Source organism: Mixophyes fleayi, chromosome 4, assembly GCF_038048845.1.
Source record: "Mixophyes fleayi isolate aMixFle1 chromosome 4, aMixFle1.hap1, whole genome shotgun sequence".
Classification (NCBI taxonomy): Eukaryota; Metazoa; Chordata; class Amphibia; order Anura; family Limnodynastidae; genus Mixophyes; species Mixophyes fleayi.
The window spans coordinates 216,558,500-216,581,432 of record NC_134405.1 but is presented as its reverse complement, the minus strand read 5'-3'; the positions used below and the strand labels follow the sequence as shown (position 1 = coordinate 216,581,432).

Here is a 22,933-nt window from a genome sequence, read left to right as displayed (position 1 = left end):
CTCTCTCTTTCTCTCTCTGAATGTATATATATATACTACTTTATTTACAATGTATTTGTATATATGATACCAAAGCCTCCTTGTAAGAAATGTTATAGGTTCAACCCTTGTGGGTCATAACGATGTGGAGGTTCTTGTTGCAAGCTCTTGAGCAGGCAATTAGCTTGCAACAAGAACTGTGTGTATGAGAAGCACTAATTCCTCAAGTCAATCTCGGCCACTTCAAGGAACTATGCCTGTGCCTTGTTAATGGTGACTGCATACACAACTTTATGTGGAACTGCAAGTGCTTGATTCCAAGTGTAGTTGCTGGTCATGAGTGGTATCCATAGTGTGAAGATACATTGAAGCTTGGCACAACATGTTAGAATGGTGTCCTCTATGACTTTAGGCTTCAAACTGCACACTTGCAGACAGGTTCCATTGCAGATGTGTGGGGTGTCCAGTTCTCAGCAGCAGGCTGGGCAGGGGGTGTCTGCCCAAGGCTGGTCCCATTGTGGGCTGTCTTGGGCCGACTCACAGGGCTATCTGCATTTTTTGTCTTTAAAATGCTCCTAATAGGCTGCTGAGCCGAGTCTCACTCCCCCAGGCTAAACCCTTCCAGCCAGTCCCTGCCAATTCTACATATATTAAGGGCTCACTGATTCATTTATCTCCGTATCTCCTCTTCTCACCAGTTAAAAAGAACAGCAAGCATCGGTTCTGCGTGCCCTCCAGCCCCTGGCAAGCATTAGTTGAAGACAGTGGCGGTGCCATCCTTTGGTGTTAATATGGAAATCCAAGCTGAGGTCTGCAGTTTCAACTTGGACAGCTTATAATCATGTGCTTGCATTGGTTCCCAAATATGAATGTAGTTTTATTAAATAAGTTCATATACTTACCTAACTCACTTTTATGACATAATGTTTGCAGTCCTGAGTGGCTTAACTGCAGGTGAAGCAAATCTGTTTCCAGAATGAATAATCTGTAGGCTTGAATGTCAACGTCCTAATTCTTCCAGAAGTGGATTAAACATTTTTTTGACATGCACACATCTACTGTTTTATATACAATAAGACAGTGTCCAGAATGAATGCTCCATAGACATATACCTACAGTAGGACCCACTGAAGGTATTTTTATATGTACCTTCCATTGTGACCTATAAGCTACCAGTGTGCCAGATTTAAACTTTCTCTGGGTTACACATATTTAGGACATACATACAACCCTGCTGTTTTATATAAAATCGTATCTGCAGAATGAATGCTATGCAGACTGAAACCTAGACTCCTCCTCTAAAGGCGTTTCTTAATCTTTCTGTCAATTGTGACTTAGAAGTTACAAATTCCAATGTTATTGGTCTGCTAAATGCGGGTTAAGCATTTCTTGGACATATATGCGTCACTCTTCTTTAAATATACAGTATATATATATATATATATATATATATATATATATATATATATATATTTATTTGGAATATTGAATTGTTTACAATAAACACATTGATAATGAAATAACTACAGACTGTAATTTTAGTCTCTTCGTAAAAGTGAAAAAGAAAATAAATTAAAATAAGTAAGGATACAATAGGCATACTTTCATACAAAACTTTAGGGAAAGATTCACCAATCTGGTGCCTCTTACGGTCCCATCGTGCTCCTTCCATGTACAGACCATTGATATATATGCCATCAGACTGCAATCAAAATAGACATTAAATCAGATGATGAAATAGTTTAATTACCAACCAAGAAGCAGATAACTTTAATATTAAGAATTGCAATGTCTGAATAATAATTATTGACTATTAACATCTCTCTATGATTTACCTTTTTAGCTATAATCAAAATACAATTAAAAACTGATAAAAATCGAACATATATTTTATGGCAGAGATAACTAAGACTAGAGAAATGAGCTATTATAAGCTTAGCTTTAGCAAGCAATTTCATAACATCATTACCGGAGAGGAGTCAATGTCAGTCACCCAATCATGATCAGTCATCTGAAATTGAAGTCCCAGTAAATCTATAGGGGTCTTGTACTTTCTGGCATAGTTTTGTAATGCTCCAGTCAGAAAAGATTGCGTAAAGTAAAAACCAGAGATCCAGAAAACTTTTGGTGTTCCGTTTTCAATCCATTCCTAAAACAAAACATATAAAAAGAAATTGAAAATAAGAGCCTGATTTAAACACAATATTTATATTATATAACTATTTTTACTGACTAAAAAAGGGCAAAATAAGGGTTCAATGGCATTGCCATTGAACATACAGAGATCATATCCAAGTGTTATCGAGGTAAGTTCAATAAAGCTCTAATGTCATATCAGGGCACCATAATTGAAGGCAGAGCACAAAGCAGACAGCTATATAGCCACATGGGAAACTTTGAAACTTTGTCTTGAATAGTAAAGCTAAATAATAGTCGCATACATTTTACACTATTTGCAGATTAATGGTATTTCCTATATCCCATATGTCAATGGCAAGGCAAATCATAATAAATATAAAATCATAAAGAATAATTTTGCATAAAATATAGCTATATTGGGATATAGAAATTGCACAAAATTAACATATATACTGACACATAGTGATTTATATATTGTTTGTTTTTGAGCACCATTTAATATTTTTCTTTTGTTTGCACATGAACATTGATCTCAATTGTTTTTAGCTGCCATCTCAAATGATTTTATTCACTTGTACACATTTCATTAATTTAAGGAAGGGCGTCTTCTTCTCTTTCACTAAATTTTACCCTGTTGATTTATTTATATATAATATTTTGTACTTTTGTATAACATGTCCCTGGGGGGAAAAAGTAAAAGAAAAAAAGTAAAAGTTACATATGCAATTCAACAAGCAATACCAGAAAAACAAGCCCTTGACTCTCTTAGCGATGATGACAATATTCCTGTCTGATAGCTCCAGCTATGAAATTTTTAAAAACAAATTTTGTTGGTGTCTGAGAAAATTTGAGGGTGCAGATGTAATTTGGAGGTTGTTTTTCTTTTTTGCATTCAAAAATAAATATATATATATATATAAATATATATATATATATATATATATATATATATATATATACACACACACACACACACACACAGACACATACACACACACACACATATTATTGTGCGTGGCTAAATGTAAAAGGGAGAAAAAAGGGAGCAGAGTAAAAGAGAGGAGGCATGTGAGGTTACACCAGGGCCGGACTGGGACTACAAATCAGCCCTGGCATTTAAAGCACACGGGCCCACCTCTATTCCAGATAATAATATTACAATACTTTTTGCAAAGGTTACTGTTATACAGTGTCCCGTGAGATACATATGTATTACGTGCAGCTTGACTCTCTATTTGTAGCATAGAGCTTACCAGTATCAGCTAATGGTATGTACAGGACCAGCAAGAGAAATTTGGGAACTTTTGGTGCCGAAATCCATAGATGAGTAGCAAATAAACTGTGTGCCGCCACTGGGCGGTGGCGCCAAAAAGGGAGGGACCGCATTGTGCTGGGGTGTGGTCAACTTGGCGTATTGATACATATATTGTAATAAAACATTACATTTATCATGCCTTCCAAGCCACATTATGACACCCTCAGCCCACTGTACTTATCTTTGCTTCTGCTGCTGCTGCTCAAGGTGGGAACTTCCTGTAGAGTGAGCAGGGAAACTCTTTGCCTCACGAGATTACCAAATCTTGTGATACTTAGAGCTCCTCGGCTTGCTCTGCAGGCTGTGTCCCTTCCCCTAACCAGAGCTGGATTAAAGCTTGGTGGACCAAGGGTATTTAAGACAACAGGGCCCCTATTACATAACATGGTTATCAGTTTAGATAAATACACAGGCAATACTGTGTGCACTACTGTTAGATGCACACAGCTCTGCCTTCACATGCAGTACGTTGTGAAGCAGGACATACCTCCAAACTGTCCTTGCAGTCGTACCAAATCCCGAGACAGCCACCCAAATTCAGGGCTGTCCCATCAGATTCAGGACAGTTGGCAGAATGTCCTGCTCTCTCCTACCTGTCTTGTTTCTTTCACCACTTGTAGCAGCTGGTTTCTTTAGCCCAGTTCCTGCTTGTCTTGATCCTGGAATATTGGAGGCCCTATTTTGAAAATAATGGGTACATGAGATTTAGAATACTACAACCAGCCCCGGTGTTAAATCAGTAGCACTCACGTTTTATAATTAGGCCTCCCTCCATTTCCAACAATAATAATGTTCACATTTAATAAGTAGACCTATTTCCCTCCAATCACACACTCTATATGGACATATACACACACACACACACACTCTATTGACATATCACACACACACACACACACTCTATTGACATATCACACACACACACACACACTCTATTGACATATCACACACACACACACACACACACACACACTCTATTGACATATCACACACACACACACACACACACACTCTATTGACATATCACACACACACACACACTCTATTGACATATCACACACACACACTCTATTGACATATCACACACACACACACACACACACACTCTATTGACATATCACACACACACACACACTCTATTGACATATCACACACACACACACACACACTCTATTGACATATCCCACACACACACTCTATTGACATATCCCACACACACACTCTATTGACATATCCCACACACACACTCTATTGACATATCCCACACACACACTCTATTGACATAGCGCACACACACACTCTATTGACATAGCGCACACACATACACACTCTATTGACATAGCGCACACACACACTCTATATGGACATATACACACACACACACACTCTATTGACATATCACACACACACACACACACACACTCTATTGACATATCACACACACACACACACACACACACACACACACTCTATTGACATATCACACACACACACACACACACACTCTATTGACATATCACACACACACACACTCTATTGACATATCACACACACACACACACTCTATTGACATATCACACACACACACTCTATTGACATATCACACACACACACACTCTATTGACATATCACACACACACACTCTATTGACATATCACACACACACACACACACACACACACACACACTCTATTGACATATCCCACACACACACTCTATTGACATATCCCACACACACACTCTATTGACATATCCCACACACACACTATATTGACATAGCGCACACACACACCCTGCAGCCATGTTCTCTCTCCCCCCTGCAGCCATGTTCTCTCTTCCCCCACCTGCAGCCATGTTCTCTCTCCCCCCTGCAGCCATGTTCTCTCTTCCCCCCCTGCAGCCATGCTCTCTCTTCCCCCCCCTGCAGCCATGCTCTCTCTTCCCCCCCCTGCAGCCATGCTCTCTCTTCCCCCCCTGCAGCCATCCCTGCAGCCATGTTCTCTCTTCCCCCCCTGCAGCCATGCTCTCTCTCCCCCCCTGCAGCCATGCTCTCTCTTCCCCCCCCCTGCAGCCATGTTCATCTCTTCCCCCACCTGCAGCCATGTTCTCTCTCCCCCCCCCTGCAGCCATGTTCTCTCTTCCCCCACCTGCAGCCATGTTCTCTCTCCCCCCCCTGCAGCCATCCCTGCAGCCATGTTCTCTCTCCCCCCCCTGCAGCCATGTTCTCTCTTCCCCCCCCTGCAGCCATGTTCTCTCTTCCCCCCCTGCAGCCATGTTCTCTCTTCCCCCCCTGCAGCCATGCTCTCTCTCCCCCCCCTGCAGCCATGCTCTCTCTCTCCCCCCCCCTGCAGCCATGCTCTCTCTCCCCCCCCTGCAGCCATGCTCTCTCTCCCCCCCCCCTGCAGCCATGTTCTCTCTTCCCCCCCCTGCAGCCATGCTCTCTCTCCCCCCCCCGCAGCCATGTTCTCTCTCTCCCCCCCCCCGCAGCCATGTTCTCTCTCTCCCCCCCCCCCGCAGCCATGTTCTCTCTCTCCCCCCCCTCTGCAGCCATGCTCTCTCTCCCCCCCTGCAGCCATGTTCTCTCTCCCCCCCTGCAGCCATGTTCTCTCTTTCCCACCCCCCTCTGCAGCCATGTTCTCTCTCCCCCCCTGCAGCCATGTTCTCTCTCCCCCCCTGCAGCCATGTTCTCTCTGCCCCCCCCTGCAGCCATGTTCTCTCTGCCCCCCCCTGCAGCCATGTTCTCTCTGCCCCCCCCTGCAGCCATGTTCTCTCTCCCCCCCTCAGCCATGTTCACTTCCCCCTTCACTAACTGTCCCTGTCCCCCCTGCGCCATTTTCCCTAACCTCGAAAGGAATTAAAAGTAAAAGACAACACTTACCTCATCAACCTGCTGGAATGGACTCTCCGCCCTGAACGGCTGAACCGCACATTGGGAGGTTTCCTGCGCGGCCGCGCATGACGTCACGTCACGTGGCCGCACAAAACTTAAAGTGGCAGGACCCGACAGCGGCAGGACCCGACAGCACCAGGAGCCGGACCGGCCCACGGAGCCATCGGCCCTTCTGGCAAATGCCAGAAGTGCCAGATGGCCAGTCCGGCCCTGGGTTACACGTATTCTTTTAGAGTATTACTGAGACTAACGGTAATGAGTGGCCCCTTTGACAGTTAAAGGACCACACACGTGGCCCATGAACTATATCAGGTTTCCCATCACTGATGTAGAAGATGCTTGTAGAAAGTACTCGCTTATAGCCCAATATTTATGGAAGTAACAAGATGAAGTCTGGAGCTGACAATAAGCAGTAAAAGTGCAGGGCTATATTCAGGGTTCCGGCCACCCTAGGCTAATACTCTTGTAGCCAGTTTACAAATCTGTGTCAGGCATGGATTGTTACACTGTTCTCGATTCACTTGTCATTACTTCTTCATGTTAACATATTGATGTCACACCCTGATTCTTCACTTACCTGTTACCACTTCATATTTCCACATGTTCCTCTGTCAGTCAGTTCAGGTCACACCAGAGAGCATTCTGCTATAAATCCTTCCATACACCTGCTGCCCACAACTTTATATTAGTACGTCTCAGCTGAGAGCTGCCAGCATTGTCCTGTCATGTGACCACCCCTGGACTGCGTTTGAAGCCACTATCTGATGGCTTCCTGACATGTGATCACTTTAGTCTGTTCTGGATTCCCCATCTGGCATTTATATGTTGGCAGTAATCTGTACCTAGGTGCCAGTGGGTCAGTCATAAACTGATCAGCAGGCACCACCTTGCTGCTCCCGCCCCAAAAACCATGTGCCCTAGGCTGCAGCCTAGCCTACTGGTTAATCAGGCACTATAAGTTGGTAAGACAATGAATGGTTGATAAGGTTGAGGAATACAACTAATGAAACAATGATAAGTCCTCTAATAAGACACACAATATTTTCTTTGAATATAGCTCCAAAAATACAGTTTTTTTATTCTATGGACTTGAGTAGTCTTAGATAAGTACTTAAGATCACGTTATTAAGAAGCTAAAGGCCTTTTGATGTCCATAAAGTGAAAGCTGTGCCATCCTTTTCAGATGGGGATTGTGGAAAGCCAAGGTCCATACCTATTTTGGTATAAGTGTAATGTGAATTCAGAGGAGCTGCTAAATAAATCTATTGGCAGTTACTTAAACGGAGGCACTGGACAGGTGTGATATTGTTTGGCTGATGCATAGTAAGTGCAACTGTGTACCCCAGGAAATGACACCTCCAACCTGATCTTGCAACTATATATATATATATATATATATATATATATATATATAATTTTGTTAAATAAAAATAATTGAAAATAAAAACAATAATATGCTTAACTATCTTTAATGTTTCTACTCTTTCATAAACATTATAAAGTACTTGTTAGAGCGAATTATTGCTAAAAAAAAATAATCTGCATTAAATAGTGCTCTGCCTCTGGTTCTACATATAAACATGGAAGTTACTGGTCACTCAAGACGGAAAACACATGAAACATTTTTAGTTTTAGCCAGTCAAACAACAGCATTTACTGCATATAGTATATAAGTAGTACTAGGAAAGAAATGGTTAACACTGCCTTTCCAGGTAGCATCTGGCTCAAAACAGCTCATGGACAGCAGGCATTGCACAGTTTGAAGAAGGATTTAGATGACTCACACCGCAGTAAACTTGTAATTTACTACTGCTCCCAAGAAGATTGTAGCTTTCTGTCACTCACCATCCCTTGGCAGCCCTTTATAGAAAGGTTTGATGTGTAAACACTGTATTAAATTATTGCCCACACAGCCCAGATATCCTAAACAAAATAATGTCTCACTGCTGTAAAGCTAACAGCAAACATTATCCATTACAGGAATAGTATGTGGCATAAATCTTCCAAAATTAGGGTGTTTAAAGCTGTGGATACAAGGATTTTTAATTCATGTAGAAGGGTTTATACACCAGGGGTCAAGAAGCTACTTGAATTTTCATAAAAAGTAGATTTTCTACTTTTTCGATCAGAAAGTGTTCTATTTATGCTGCAGTAAGCACTACAAGCAAGGCAGATATAGCTCATCTGTATGTTTATTTTCTTTTCACAGCAGAATTGGGTGACAGCGAGGAATAGATTTTTTTGTTTTACAGCTACTGTTAAAACCTCACCTTGAAGAAGCTCAGTCTTTGTAAGAGATCCGTAATATAACCACCTAAAGGCTTCAGTGAAGGATATGATCTGGCTGCCCACACAGAAGGAACCTAAGAGGAGAATAAATATAACTAACAATCATGATATTATAGACAATAAACACTTTGTACAAGTGGTTCTTAGCCTTTGTGCTAATGTGACACATCTGCCAGCACATACAATATACAATATTTATTTATGTGAGACACCCGTGTTAAATAAAAAGAGAATAAAAAAAACTGTTAAAAACCCAAAGTGAAGTACAGCTTATTTGTAGAATTTACAATTAATATACAGTTCTATTTATATTGCATACTTTTACATTTATCAAAAATTGTTCCCTATTACCACAGAATTCTTGTGACACATAAATGTGTCCTGGGACACTGGTTAGGAATCACTTCTTTATGGACTTATTTAAAGTATTTTACCTCTTGCAAGTTTAAACGACAAAGCAGTACATATAGGAAGTGAACAAAAAATAAAAAAAACACCAATATGGAGTCCTTTAATGTTGGACCAAGCAGAAGTTTGCAGGAGAAAGGCAGCACAAAGAAAGCTGTCTGTTTGATGGTTTTAGAAAATGCTGTCTCAGACTTTGTTCCAGTATATCCCATAATTGATCAATTCAGATTTGGTGACTGAGAATGTTGTGACATATGGGCAAGATCACTTTCATGCTCATCAAAACCACCAGAACCCTTCATTGTTTGAAGCAAGTACTCAGTGCTGTAGAATTACTTAGCTCGGTGCCACAAGTGCACTTGTCCATTTGTTGAGAAACTGGTCAAGGATGATTTATTTTTTGATGAACTTGGACTGTTTTTAATTACTGTGTATATAAAGAAATAGTCAGGCGCTTGAAAATCAAGTTTAACAAATTAAAATAAATAAGAAATTACAAGACCATAAACCATGAAAATTGTATATAGTTCAAAGGGTAGGATTGGAAAGAGAAAAAGCCGCTCCTAGAAGGGGATCATTTCTAGTTTCCCATAGTTACCAAAATTAAAAGAACAAGAAAAATAGGACCGCTACAGAAATCTATTCCCAACACTTCTTAATGAAATCAACAATCTGATGTTTCTCAAACACAGATTTTTAATTATATACAATCGCAAATTAAAATCATTAAAAAGCTAATGAAAAATTACATTCAGTAGCACGAATCAATAATGTTGTACCAATCAGCTGTCATCAAGCTTACAAAGAGAGTATTAAGCACATAATATTGAATATCAGTTGACAAGATTTAATCCAGAACCAAGATAGGTTCCTCTTGTTTTCCAATACTCTGTTCCACAGTGCTCTATGTGGTTACATACTGGGAGTTTCTTTAAATTATCACTCAAGAATGGAAGTTAATAAATTATATGTGATAACAAAGTCCTAGCTATAACTACTTCAGTGGCTTATCTTGCAAAAAAGATTATAGCAGGATCAGTTTTCTGCCCTGTGACTTTATGTGCACAACAGGACAGAAACTGCAGGGGCAGGTGCAGTGGCTGAAACCGCTGAGATTGGTGTAGAATTCAATAGGCGGGGGAACATCCATTGTACTGAAACAGTGCTTCCAGCAGTTAGTCCTGAATGCAGTGATTTAGTGAGCTTACATCCAGTCCGTACAATAGCAGTTCCTAATGGGAAAGTGGACAAAAATGGTGTAGTTCCCATAAAATATGTAACAATGCATTGTCTATGGACTAGATCTGAGCTGCATTCAATTATGTCTGATTTCCCAGGCCCAAAGAAAGATTTGGCTAAATGTCAGAAATTTGATAAAGGTTTGGGTAATGCTCATGAGCCAACTAATAAAGATTGGCGAGTGGTGTTGAGGGCCTGTCTTCCTCCCAATACTGACATACAAAAGTTTATTAAGGATTGTATGTTGGAGGAAGAAAAGTCCTTAACAGATGAAGATAATCAAACCATTATAAAACACATAGTCTTTCAATTGGGTGTATATTTTCCAGTAGTAGTGGACTGGAGCAAAATGTTTACTATCAAACAAAAGGATAGTGAAACTGCAGCAGACTATTTTACTAGAGTCCTGAGAGCAATGACCAAATACACTGCGATATCAGTCATAAAAGATGATGTGCACTACAGGGAGGTAGCTGTTTCCGTTTTAATGGATGGTCTCAAAGAAAATAAAAACCAAGCTACAAAGCTCATTACCTAATTGGAGAGGGATCACAGTAGATGCCCTCAGCGAATCTGCTATAGAACATGATAGAAATATAGGTAAGAGGAAGGAGGCGCAGAGTGTGAGGTTAATGATGGTAAGTATCCAAGAATTGGAAGGACAACATGCACGATCACAAAATCACAACACTTATTATGGGGAAAGAAAATGACAAGAGTTGGTGAGGTGTTTTAGATGCTTAAAAGAGGGACACCTAGCAAGGGACTGTGGAGAACAAAAGAGGACACTAGGATATTTGGGCCACCTAAGAGAGAATCACATAGATACCCACAAAGAAGATATACACAAGCCTCAGAGGTTTCCCATCAATTGCGTTCGCACATTATAGCAGCAAATGCTTTCCGGGAGAACAATAGCCAACACTAGGGGTTAGGTCATACCAGTATCCTACAACCAGTTAGATTAACTAAAAATCTTAAGGAAGAACCCACAATGACATTTGATGTATCTGGTGTAACACAAACTTTTCCTGTAGATACAGGGGCGGCCTGGTCAGTGATAGCTTCTCCCTTAAGTTTACAGGTTACTAACTAAACTGTTCCAGCTATGGGAGTAATGGGAAGAGTGCCACATTACCCTTTGACTTAACCTGCAGAGGTTACTATCGGGCCCCTGCATACCAAGCATTCATTTCTCTTGGCTGCAGCTGCTCCAACTAAGCTACTGGACAGATATTTTTTATGCAAAATGGATTGTGTTATTTACTGCACCCCTGATGGTGTATTTCTGTATATATGAGGGAAGTTCGCACATGAAGTGCAGGACATACTAGGCACCCCACAAAGGCTAATGCTGCACACTACTGTTCTAGATAAAGTAAGATAAGTAAAAGCGAGGACATAGTACTAGGACACGATTCAACTGTCTATTCACCACATGCAGTATCTGCTCTGTTAAATTCTGCTCAAACTAGACATGTCTCCTTGGCAAGGTTCACAAAATGGGAATTAGCTCTGATGGCACCTGCAAATATCACTGTTAAAAAGATGCAATACTTTAAATCCAGCTGCTACATACCTACCATATTTGCCAGGAGATGCACAAAGGGTGGAAGGAGTGTAGACTTTAGCTGAGTGTGAATTTGGCAGGTATACAGATATACAGATATGATTGTATGGAATATCTAAACCGGACTTTTACGTCAAGACCTGACATACGTGACACCCCCTAAGAAAATGATTTCACGTTTTACTCAGATGGGAGTTGTCATAGACAAACTGACACAGGAGAACTATGTACCGGTTATGGTGTCATAGATGTCCAGGATGTTATAGAAGCTGAACCTCTTGGTCCACCTCATTCAGCCCGAGTGGCCGAACTCATGGTATTGAGAAGAGCGTGTGAGTTGGCAGAGGGTACATCACCTAATATATACACTGACTCTAGGTATGGTATTGGGGTAGTGCATGACATCAAGTGCAAGGCACACACATATGAACAAGACCCGGTATCACTGGGTAATAGCAGGGCAGATGAAGCTGCCAAATGCGCAGCAGGTTTAACTGTAAACATGACAACTGGCAAGATGATGGTTTTCAAAATAACAAACACACAAAAATTAATTGAAATGCAAGATTTGTGTTGCCTACAGGAAAAGGCGGTCTGAAAGGCGAAGGGATGTGGTCAAGAGTCCTCTGGACTCTGGAGAGATGGACAAGGTAAGCCCGTGGCTCCATGAGTATATTTCCCAGGCCTAACTGAGGCAGCACACGGTCTGACTCATCTAAGTAAAGAAGATGTAGAACTGTCTGAGTTCAAATCAATGTCAGAAGCCATAGAAGGCCAATACATTGCATGCTTAGCCCGTCGCAAGGTGACTTCCTGCCCGGGGTGCCGCTTATGGGCCCGCTGGGCATAAAATCCTTAGAGAGCATATGGGATTACAAATCGCTGACCACACAAGAGGATGCCCTCTGAGATAGTCAACTCGTCCTGGAAAGCAAAGAATGACTTGGGGTCACAAGGTAATTCTCTGGGACGAAAACAGCCGACCATGCAGGATGATATACGACAACCGTTGGCAAAGGTCATCCCTGAGTGTAACATCACGCAGCTCTTCCATGCACCGGGTGTAGAGGACATCAAACTCAATAACATCCATGTCAGCAGGGACACCTGAGTCTGGAAGGTGAGCACGTGATAAAGCATCAGCTACGTTGAGGTGCTTTCCATGCTTGTATACCACATCAAGATGGTACCTTTGGAGCTTGAGCATGAACCGTTGGAACTTGCCAAAGCAGTGTGCATAGGTTTGTGGAGAATAGTGATCAGTGGTTGGTGATCTGTTTCAAACACCACTGGACGTCCATATAGGAACTCATGGAACGTTTAACAAGCAAAGGCAAGGGCAAGCAGTTCCTTTTCAATCTGAGCATATCATGACTCAGTGTCTGTAAGGGCTCTTGATGCAAAATTGATGGGTTTGTTGCACTGCAAACAGAAAGCACCAAAACCATGCTGGGAAGCATCAGCAGAGATGACCACAGGAACATGTACATAAAAGAACTGGAGCAGTGGGCTTGAAGTGATAGTAACCTTGAAGAGAGCAATAGCATCAGCATGACAGTCTAACCAAGACCATTCAACATCATTGTGTAAAAGTTGGCGGAGCGGAGCCGTGATGTCACTGTAGTGAGGCAGAAATTTGTCATCTTCATAGGATGGGCGACCGCTGCAATTCACACACAACGTGTTTGTTGCTGCTCATATTGCCAGAGGTCACATATATCAGGCTCTTTTTTTCAACTCAATTGCACTTTTGCAGGACTGCTCATGTAACATGCATATGTGTATAGCAATGTCCAGTATGAGTGTATTCTCCAGCAGGAGATGCGTCCGAGTGACATCATCTTAAGTCTTAAATCCCACACACAATTCTGTAGCCGATAAGCTCACTTGATAAGTCACCATATTCACATTTCTTTGCTAATAGTTTCATTCTGGCAGCAAATGACTGGATGCTGTCGAAGTTGTATAATTGGATGAACCAAAGTATATTGGTTAATATTGTTTTATTGGCCGATTGCACTCAGTATGCCACGCTACACGTGGCATACAGCGATTGCACGGTAAAATACGCACGCACCCACTCGCATGACAACATTTAGTTATTTATGTAATTCATATTCATATTGGATCCATTACACAGTAATTTATGAGCAGACAGTATTTGGTTTATTATTAGTTTATATATTATGATTATATGTACACTTTAGTGTTATCTAAGGTTCAGGTTATGGGAAATGTTTCATTTCTGATATCATACTAATCCCCTATTCATCAGCAGCTGTCCGTTCCATCACCGAAGAGATTGCATATTGCATACTCTAGTTATTGATGTTAGGGAATAAATAGCCAGAGTGATATCAGAATGTGAAATGCTAATGAATTCATTGTAACTGGAGCACATCCCCTGGAGAGACGACCCCCACCTTTGGATTCCTTAGATTGAATCAGCCTATGACCTGTTTACCCTGAAACTACCCTTGTCTGGACCTATAGAAGCAAGGTGCATCATCTCTATTGTTCACTCTATAACACTGACTGCATATATAATCATAGCTGTACACCCACGACTCTCTCAGTCTTCACTGATCACAGTATTCAAAGGTGAATCACTGTCCATGGGGTGCCCGTGGTTAGCGCAGCGAGCGCATGCGATAAGAGCGCGGTATGTATGTAACTTTTGGTATTGGCTGTACTGTACTGTATCATAATATAATAATGTATTGAATTGTTGACTATTTACATCTGCTAAAATAAATCACTTTGTGCGTTAGAAACACAATATAATCGCTTGGGCAATGCTTATTTGAAAACGATAGAATTACTTTAATAATGCTTTCAGAGGAACTCTGCACAGCAGTGTTAAATGCATGTCTGTCCATTATGACAATTTTCACTGGTAAGCATATCTCATCAAATTTTTTTATTAGTGTGTCAGGATCCTCCTGAACCTCCCCCTCTGAATAGACAAACATGTCTTTATCTACAGCTACAGCACCAGCTAAATTGAGTGTATGCCTGTATCTTTTTTGATTTGTCTGAGAGTCCAGCACAGCAGTATACATGCCATTCCTTCTTGACTTTGAGCCATGCATCCGTGATGGCACCATCAAAAACAAGTGGATCTATGCTTCGGAGACCTTGTGGAATCGCAGCTAACCTTCTGACACCATGTAGAACTGTTCAATAGTTCAAATCAAGAAGAAGAAGCTGGAGAGCTGTGAAAACATGTCTTTACTATGTATTATATACTGAGAATATACTGAGAACTGAAAATGGCTGCCAGCTATTTCCTGTCAGCCAGCATTTCCTGATTTCCAAGTGGTTGGCAGTGATGTCACTTCCATCAAACGCATATAGCATATATCTACAAAAAGTATGTGTAAGCTGGTAAGAGCATACTATTGTGCACCAGGTTTTTCTTCTCAAGCTAGTAAGAAGGCAATGTCCTGTCTTACTTGTTTAAAGAATTATGTAGGAAAAACAATACCAATGGAGTCATCCCATATCTCTCCAACAGACGGACCTTTCCAGGTAATACACATTGACTTCATCCAATTACCATCTTGCAGAAATCTCAAGTATGCATTAGTAAGTACTGATGTATTTTCTATCTGGGTAGAGGCATTTCCAGCTGCCACTAATACTGCTGTTTTTACTGCTAAAAAAATTATCAGGGAATTTGTATGCAGTTATGGTACCCCTAGGATTATAGAAAGCAATTACTGATGATATCTTTCAGATCATGTATAAACTCATGGGAATTGATAGCAAACTTCATACTCCCTACCGACCACAAGCCACTGGGAAGTGGAAAGGGTAAATGGTACATTAAAAACAAATTGAGTAAGGTAATGGCTGAAACTGGATTGGTGTAGCCGGAAGCTTTGCAACTAGTCCTCCACAGCATCAGAACCACTCCCAGTCCACCTGTTAATTTGTCCCCTTTTGGCCGACAACCTCATTTGATGATAGGTCCACAGGATAATTTAAAATGCAACAATGTTCAATACCTCATTAAGATGAGCAAGCAACAGTAACTCAAAATACTGTCATCTGGTATGCCAGACAATAACTGTCACAATGTTGAACTTGGGGAATATGTCATGATCCGTACCAAGTGTTGATGACCAGCACCACATCTCTGAAAGTAGCAGACACTTCGATCCATTCCACCCACTGCAGAAAAGGAGAAGGTACAAGATAAAGCCAAATCTGACATCCCAGATCTGTCACTCGTGAATCTGTTCCGGTACACCTAAAGACTGCAACTAACACCAAAGCCAAGAATGTTGCAACAGCTATTATCCCAGCATGGTGTGGTGGTTTTTCTATCCTTCTTTTTCCAGAGTTTTTCTTCTTTTTTGGACATTCTATTCTAGCGATGGTGGTCAGATGATAGAGACTGGATCCAGTAGTGATACTGATGAGGTGGAGATTAAGGAGAATTTGTTAAAACAATCAGTACTGACTGTTGCCTTATTCAATTCAGGGGTAAAGAAAAGGTCTACTAACTTTGGAGCTCGGAGACAGTGTGAAGGGCTATTGTCTGAAGAATATTGTATCTGTAAGTACTGTGACCCCCTAATTGAAGAGAGGTGCATCGAGCAGTGCCAGTCCAGTAGTAATTTGGGTTTGGGTGTGCATCCATTAGATGATCATCATTCCTTGCTGGGTAAAGTCTTAAACCAAACCGAATGCTGGTTGTGCTCTCACGTGCCTCCGGTACAAAATAATGCAGGACTAGTACCGTTCCCACTAAACATCACTGAGGTCCTTAAATTAAGGGGAGGGAGACCAATAGAAGGGAGATATAATCCCCTAGTTTGAAATTTCGCAAATACTCAATAGATTGGTCATTGCTGTGCTTAAATGGGATGCAGGCTTAAATGTTTTGATGAAAATATGAACTAATACCTCATGTTTTCATTTTGCTAGACACACACAGATATGCAGTGTAAAGGATAAGTGCTGACAACTGTCTTTTTGTTTTGTATACATATATGGGCATTTATATAGCCAAGCAGCTGGTACCATATACAATATGGGATATACAGAGCGCGAGTTTATTGTCAAGCAGCTGGTACCATATATAATGTGGGATATACCGAGCGCGGGCTTGTCTTTTCTCTGGTTTTGTTTCAAAATATTGCATTATTTTCATAGCAGCTGTCCATCAAGCCTATTTAAGGCACATTTGGGTGTGGCTCACAAGCCAGTCCTTTCTAGATGTAAACCCCTATACCTGGGAGATGAGTGCATCTGATTTTAACTACATTTTAATGGTGTTCAAAGCATATAGGTCAGTGTAGGACCTGCATATAATGAGGTGCCCTTGACGCTGACAACTGTCTTTATGTCCTAGATCAACTTTACATTTCAGTGTACAAATAAGCTATCAAGTATTTGTGTGCTACATGAAAAAACAGCCAGTATTTTCCTTATGTGCAAAATAGTAAACTAATTTGCACCCCTTGCATTGCAACATGGTTTTGTCCAGAAAACTTGAGTAAGAAAACGTACTCAAATGTTTGCTTAACTTTTCTTAATGAATCAGGCCATATATTAACAGGTGACAATAATTGAATATTTTTTTTCTCTACGTTCTGCTGGGACTTTATATTCCACATATATATTGTACATATCCTGCAGTATGTTGTGTCTGTCTCAATATGGCAAGTGTCGTATGTGAAGAGCGTACCTACACCCGTATTCAATAAGAGACATTTCTTCAGATCCGCTACTAAGTTGAATATGGACCTGCGTATGCCCAAATTACATGCGTTTAAAAAAAAACCGCACAGTATGTTAATAAATCAGGCCCTCAGCCTCCAATTTAAGAAATTCCAATAGATCTCACACACTTCAAGTTATTCCCCCAGCGACCACTATATCATCTCTAATACCTATCATGTATCAATATTGTTTAAACACAACCGCTAGAAAAATACCCAAAATTTTTTATATTTTGACCAAAGCATTTGCCTTTAGAATATGACGATTGCCAAATAAAAACAGTCCCCAAAAGGCACACCCTTAAACTTAAGCTCCATCATTAAATGTCTCAATAATGTCTCAATAATACTGATCTTAAATGTTATTGAGCTCAGTAAAGTCATTGAAGCCTTGACCTTAGAGCATTTTGAGTGAGAAAATACAATAAACCTCCATTCTACAAACCTATCTGTGTTTGTTTAATCTCTTCAATCCCAGTAATTCTTATATTTGTGGGAGCGCCTTTTAAGCACATCGCAATATGTCTTGATATTCTACGTATTTTATTCTGCTTAAGAGAATTTCGTCTACGCTCTAGAAATCTGGTATTAATGGTCTTTGTCGTTGTTCCAACATTTTCAATTCCACAAGGGCACTCAATAACATAAATAAAGAGACTGGACTGACAGTTAATAAAACTAGTGATGAGATGTTTTTCCTTTGTGATGTACATGGAGACCTTTGTTTTCATGTTAAAACAAAATCACAAGTAATACATCTTTCTCTGTTACATTTGAAGAAATCCTTAGGTTTTTCTTCAGATAACACACTTGAACCATTCTTATTGCTTTTGAAAAAATAAGTACTAATCAGGGGCTAACTGGTAAATTTTAGCCTGGGGCGGAAGACTCATCTCACCAGCCTATATAACATTCTAAAGGGAAAAAATGCAGGTAGCCCCGTGATCCAACCCAAGTTAGCCCACTATGAAACCCATCCCAGCCAGTCCCTGATATTAATTTGTTTCTCAAGGTTTAAGCTCTCCTAAAATCAACTCTTGGTCCATAAACAGTTTCAGGACTTCATCAAGTTTCAGTAGTGATGTATTTTTCAATAAAATGTTCTCAATAACTTTAGAATAAGAATGGTACTGACTTACAAAAATAAGTTCTTCATCATCATCTTCCCCATTAAATCTCCCAGATTTATGTAATTTCTTCGGTTCAAGTACAGAGATTCGATCAATATTGCAAAATTCCATAAAGCCCTCTTTCAAGTGTTTATCAGGGTAGCCTTGGTCATGGAAAGAATGCAACACACTTGCTTGTTTCTTAAAAGACACTATAGTATGAGAGTTATTGTCACTCACCGGACTGTGAGTGCTACTTCTAAGGTAGCTAGGAACCGTGTCCATCCATTATAATGAGGTACTGCGCATGTGCAGTCCCTTTTAACCTTCAGTTCTGTTCCTTTAACTTAATTGGCTGATCAGGCAACACTCCCTATATTAAGCACCTGTGGTCAATACCACGTTGCCTGATCTTGGAGTCTCATTCCTCATGAGTCTCTGAAGGTGTTCCAGTGCCTGCTCGTGTGTTCAACTGATGCTGATTCCTGTTTGCCGTTTGTGGTTTCCAGACAACTTCTATTCCTCGTGTTCCTAGTGTCTTCAGCTGCTGATTCCTATCCGCTGCCTCCGTATATCTACAGTTACAGATTACTGCAAACTCTCCTGTGTTTCATCGTGACTCCAGCAGCTGATTCCTATCCGCTGCCTCCGTGTATCTACAGTTACAGATTACTGCAAACTCTCCTGTGTTTCATCGTGACTCCAGCAGCTGATTCCTATCCGCTGTCTCCGTATATCTACAGTTACAGATTACTTCAAACTCTCCTGTGTTACATCGCTACTGTTCCAGCTGATTCCTGTTAGCTACTTCAGCGTGTCTACAGAGTCCTGCTCGTCTCAGCGCTCCAGTCTGCATTCTACCTGCCGTCAGCTGACCCGCTGCCTACTGCTTCTACAGTGTGTCCATTTGTGTCAACTTGCCTGTTAGCATCGAGCTCCTCGGCTTCCAGCTCTGCTACATCGCTTCAACTCTCCCGTGGTCTCCTGCTGTTCAATTCGATATACTACTGCTTCCTGGGTATTTGTCATCCTTGCTGGCCTACCTACAGTGCGCTGCACCTACCTGCCGCTTCCATTCTGCAAGGACTTCTCATCTCGTCTGTTTCCTGATGCTCAGGTATCCCTGCAGCTATCTCTAACAGCTTGCTCATCTGAACCACGGTATGCATACTTCTCATTGACTGTGCTGGTGTATTGCATATCCATCTGGACTGAGTTGTTCTCCTCCGGAGTTTCCATCCTCTGAGACTATTGCTATTATTGACTGTGTTTCCTTTTGCTGGACTATTCTAGTGACTTTGTTTATCTGTGCAGTGCTGTTCATTCATTATTATTATTGTGTGCAGTTCAACGTGGGATCAAGTTCAGTGTACCCGTGTAGACTCTGCATTGCATTTATCTCCTCGTGTCCTTCCTCACATATATATTCAGTGGTACAACTTGCTAGAGGCAAACCACTGATTCCTGTTTCCCTGTGTCACCAGTTGCATATATCCTCTCACATAAGCAGTGGTACAACTTTCTACACGCAAACCACTGACTTCCCCGTTACCTTCACCTGGATTCCATTCCTTCACTACAGACAGCGGTACAACTTGCTATACACAGACCGCTGACTTCCACCTCCTTATTACTCCTGGACATTCTTCTCACTATAGCAGTGGTACAACTTGCCGTGCGCAGACCACTGACTACCCTCACGTGTCCTTGTCCATCCAGATCCTCGTGTTCAGTTACCTATTGTTTACCAGTGCTGCTAGTCATAGACTTTCTGAGCATTCTCTAACCATCTGCTGTTTCCAGTTCCATTATCACCCTGCCATCAGAGTATCATATACCAACTCAACTGCTCTGATAAGACCATCAGCGGGTGATACTGGGTAAAGACTCCTAGTGCCCGTGACAGTTATGTCCAAGTCTCAGTCATTGAAAATGCTATTCTTCCAGGATTGTAAGTTGTTGCTTCTATAATGCAGAAAATCTATTTGTTTATAGTATGTTTTTGTCACAACTTTATTATAGATAACAGTTAGGGTGACATTCAAACTGTTAAACTGCAGAACTAGAGAATTTCAACCCATCGGTGTTAACATTAACAAGTTCAACAAAAGAAGAAATAGAGGAAAGAAAAACAGATCATCAATATAACTACGCTCGCCTTGAATACACCATTCCAAATATGCTCTTCTTAAAAACACCACATATACAGATTAGCGAACCTCGGGGCAAACCTAGTTCCCATGGCAGTACCCTGTGTGAAGAAAGAATTGAAAATAAAAACAAAACAATTTTGCTTCAAAATAAGGGTAGAATCAACAAATGCATGTCACGCTTTTCCTAGTTAAGCATCTTGGTCCAGGTAATAACAAACCACTCAACAACCTCCTCCCGAGGAATGTTTGTAAAGTAACTTGACATCACATGTCAAAAAATGAATCGTCCTGCGATTCTAAGTCGAGCACCATGTTAAAAAATTGTGGTGTTTTTGATGAAGAACTGAAGAGACACGACGCGAGGTTGCATAAAAAAACCAGCAAAAACAGAAAGATTGGCAATGAGAGAATTAACACCAGAAATGATCGGACAACTGGGAATTGGGGATTTGAGAGATTTGTGAATTTTAGGGAGGTGGTAGAACGAGGGGATAATAGTGTAAAGAAAAAAAAAGAAATTTAGATTCATCTCTGGATATCACCCCGACTTCCATCACTTTTACTGAAAAATAAACTGATGAAACGCGTTTCTAGCATCATATGTTATTAATATATTAATATTATCCTTTATTTATAAACTGCCAATATATTAGAGTGCTATACTTTGTGGGGATCATGACAGCAATAAATAACATAAAATGACATGAAACAGACAGTAAAATGGCCCTGCCCATATGAGTATAAGGTAGTGGATTAACAATTGTAGCTGGTGCTGGAAAAAGTGTGTGTGGATACCTTAATTCAGAATCAATCAGCCACCATTATTAATATTGGTATTTCTGTGCATCTCCAATGGTGTGGTATGCTTGGAATGTGGAGAGACAGTGGAAGGTGAAATATGAAAGATGAACCAGCCCCTATAGAAATGTCAAGACAGACAGCTGTTGGCAACCATGACTGTTTTTCTTAAATTAACCAGTTTCTTATATTATCTAGTTCTGGAAAGAACTAGATAAGAAAGAGCATTTACTCTTGTTCTGCATGAACATTTTTTGTGGTCATTTGCCAGCTTAGAGTAGTTGTGTGCCCAGTATTTTTCTGTAGCTTAATGCTTGCTGCTGGATACAGAGCCAGGACACCTGTTCCTCATATTTGCATTAGTTGTGGCAGCAACTGCTGCTACCAAAAAGACCACACAGATTATCAAAGGAGGAAGAGAAGGTGAGATAAAGTTTATATAGGCATTAGGAACAGAGCTGATTCAAACTGTAGCCTTAGACACAATTCTTCTTTAAACAGGTCTCTTCTTGCAGTCATGCTATACATAATTATAACTAATAATAATTGTAATTGTAACTAAGGCTGTCGGGCATTTTTATACATGACCCTGACCATGCTGGTATGTTTTTTTCTTAATTAAAGCATGACCCGTGTGGAAGTCTTTGATTTCAGTATGTTTGGTGTTGCTCATTAACCGGGTACTTACATTTTTGTCCAATACCTGTACAGCCTGTACAATACCTGTATACCTGGAATGCACTCTCTTTAAGCTTCTCAGTGCAATGATTTCTCTTATATTGTACACATTATAAATGTAACTGTTAAAGTTCCCCTGTGTTTCAGCCATTCCTCCACTTCACTCATCTCAGCTGGCTTATAGGAATCTACTACTTATTTTATCCTGCTATGGATTCCTGTTCCGTATTTTTAAATTATCGTTTGTCTTGAGTTATGCTGTGAACCAATATTTTCAGCAGTTTAAAAATTGTCTCAATAAGAAAAAAAAACATAAAGATAATGTTGTAATGAAATATTTTTACAGAAAAGTGTCTCCATTTCCTTAACAGTGAGTCCTTGTGACCAAAACCTAATAAACTAATCAGTTATATTTTAATAATATTTTGTGTGCAAAATTGCTAATACAATATTATATTTTAACCTTTAGCCAATGGTAAAGTAATTCAGCATAAATGATATTATCTCAAAACTGAACTATGGGTCCCAAGACAGATTCTAATATTTAATGTACATCTCAGCTTAAAAATGATGAAGAACCCATGTTGTAAATGGAATGTAAAAAAAGAACAAAAATTACTAATCTATAGGTGAT

General features: G+C 40.5%; 1 protein-coding gene across 1 annotated transcript in view; it reads right to left on the bottom strand.

Annotated features, from left to right (window-relative positions):
* Window positions 1-22,933, bottom strand: part of LOC142150794 (dynein axonemal heavy chain 3-like) — a 947,133-nt gene that overhangs the window by 2,941 nt on the left and 921,259 nt on the right. The window contains 3 exon segments of the mRNA XM_075205980.1: window positions 1,571-1,681; window positions 1,949-2,128; window positions 8,594-8,686. Coding sequence (XP_075062081.1) covers window positions 1,571-1,681; window positions 1,949-2,128; window positions 8,594-8,686 — 384 coding nt within the window.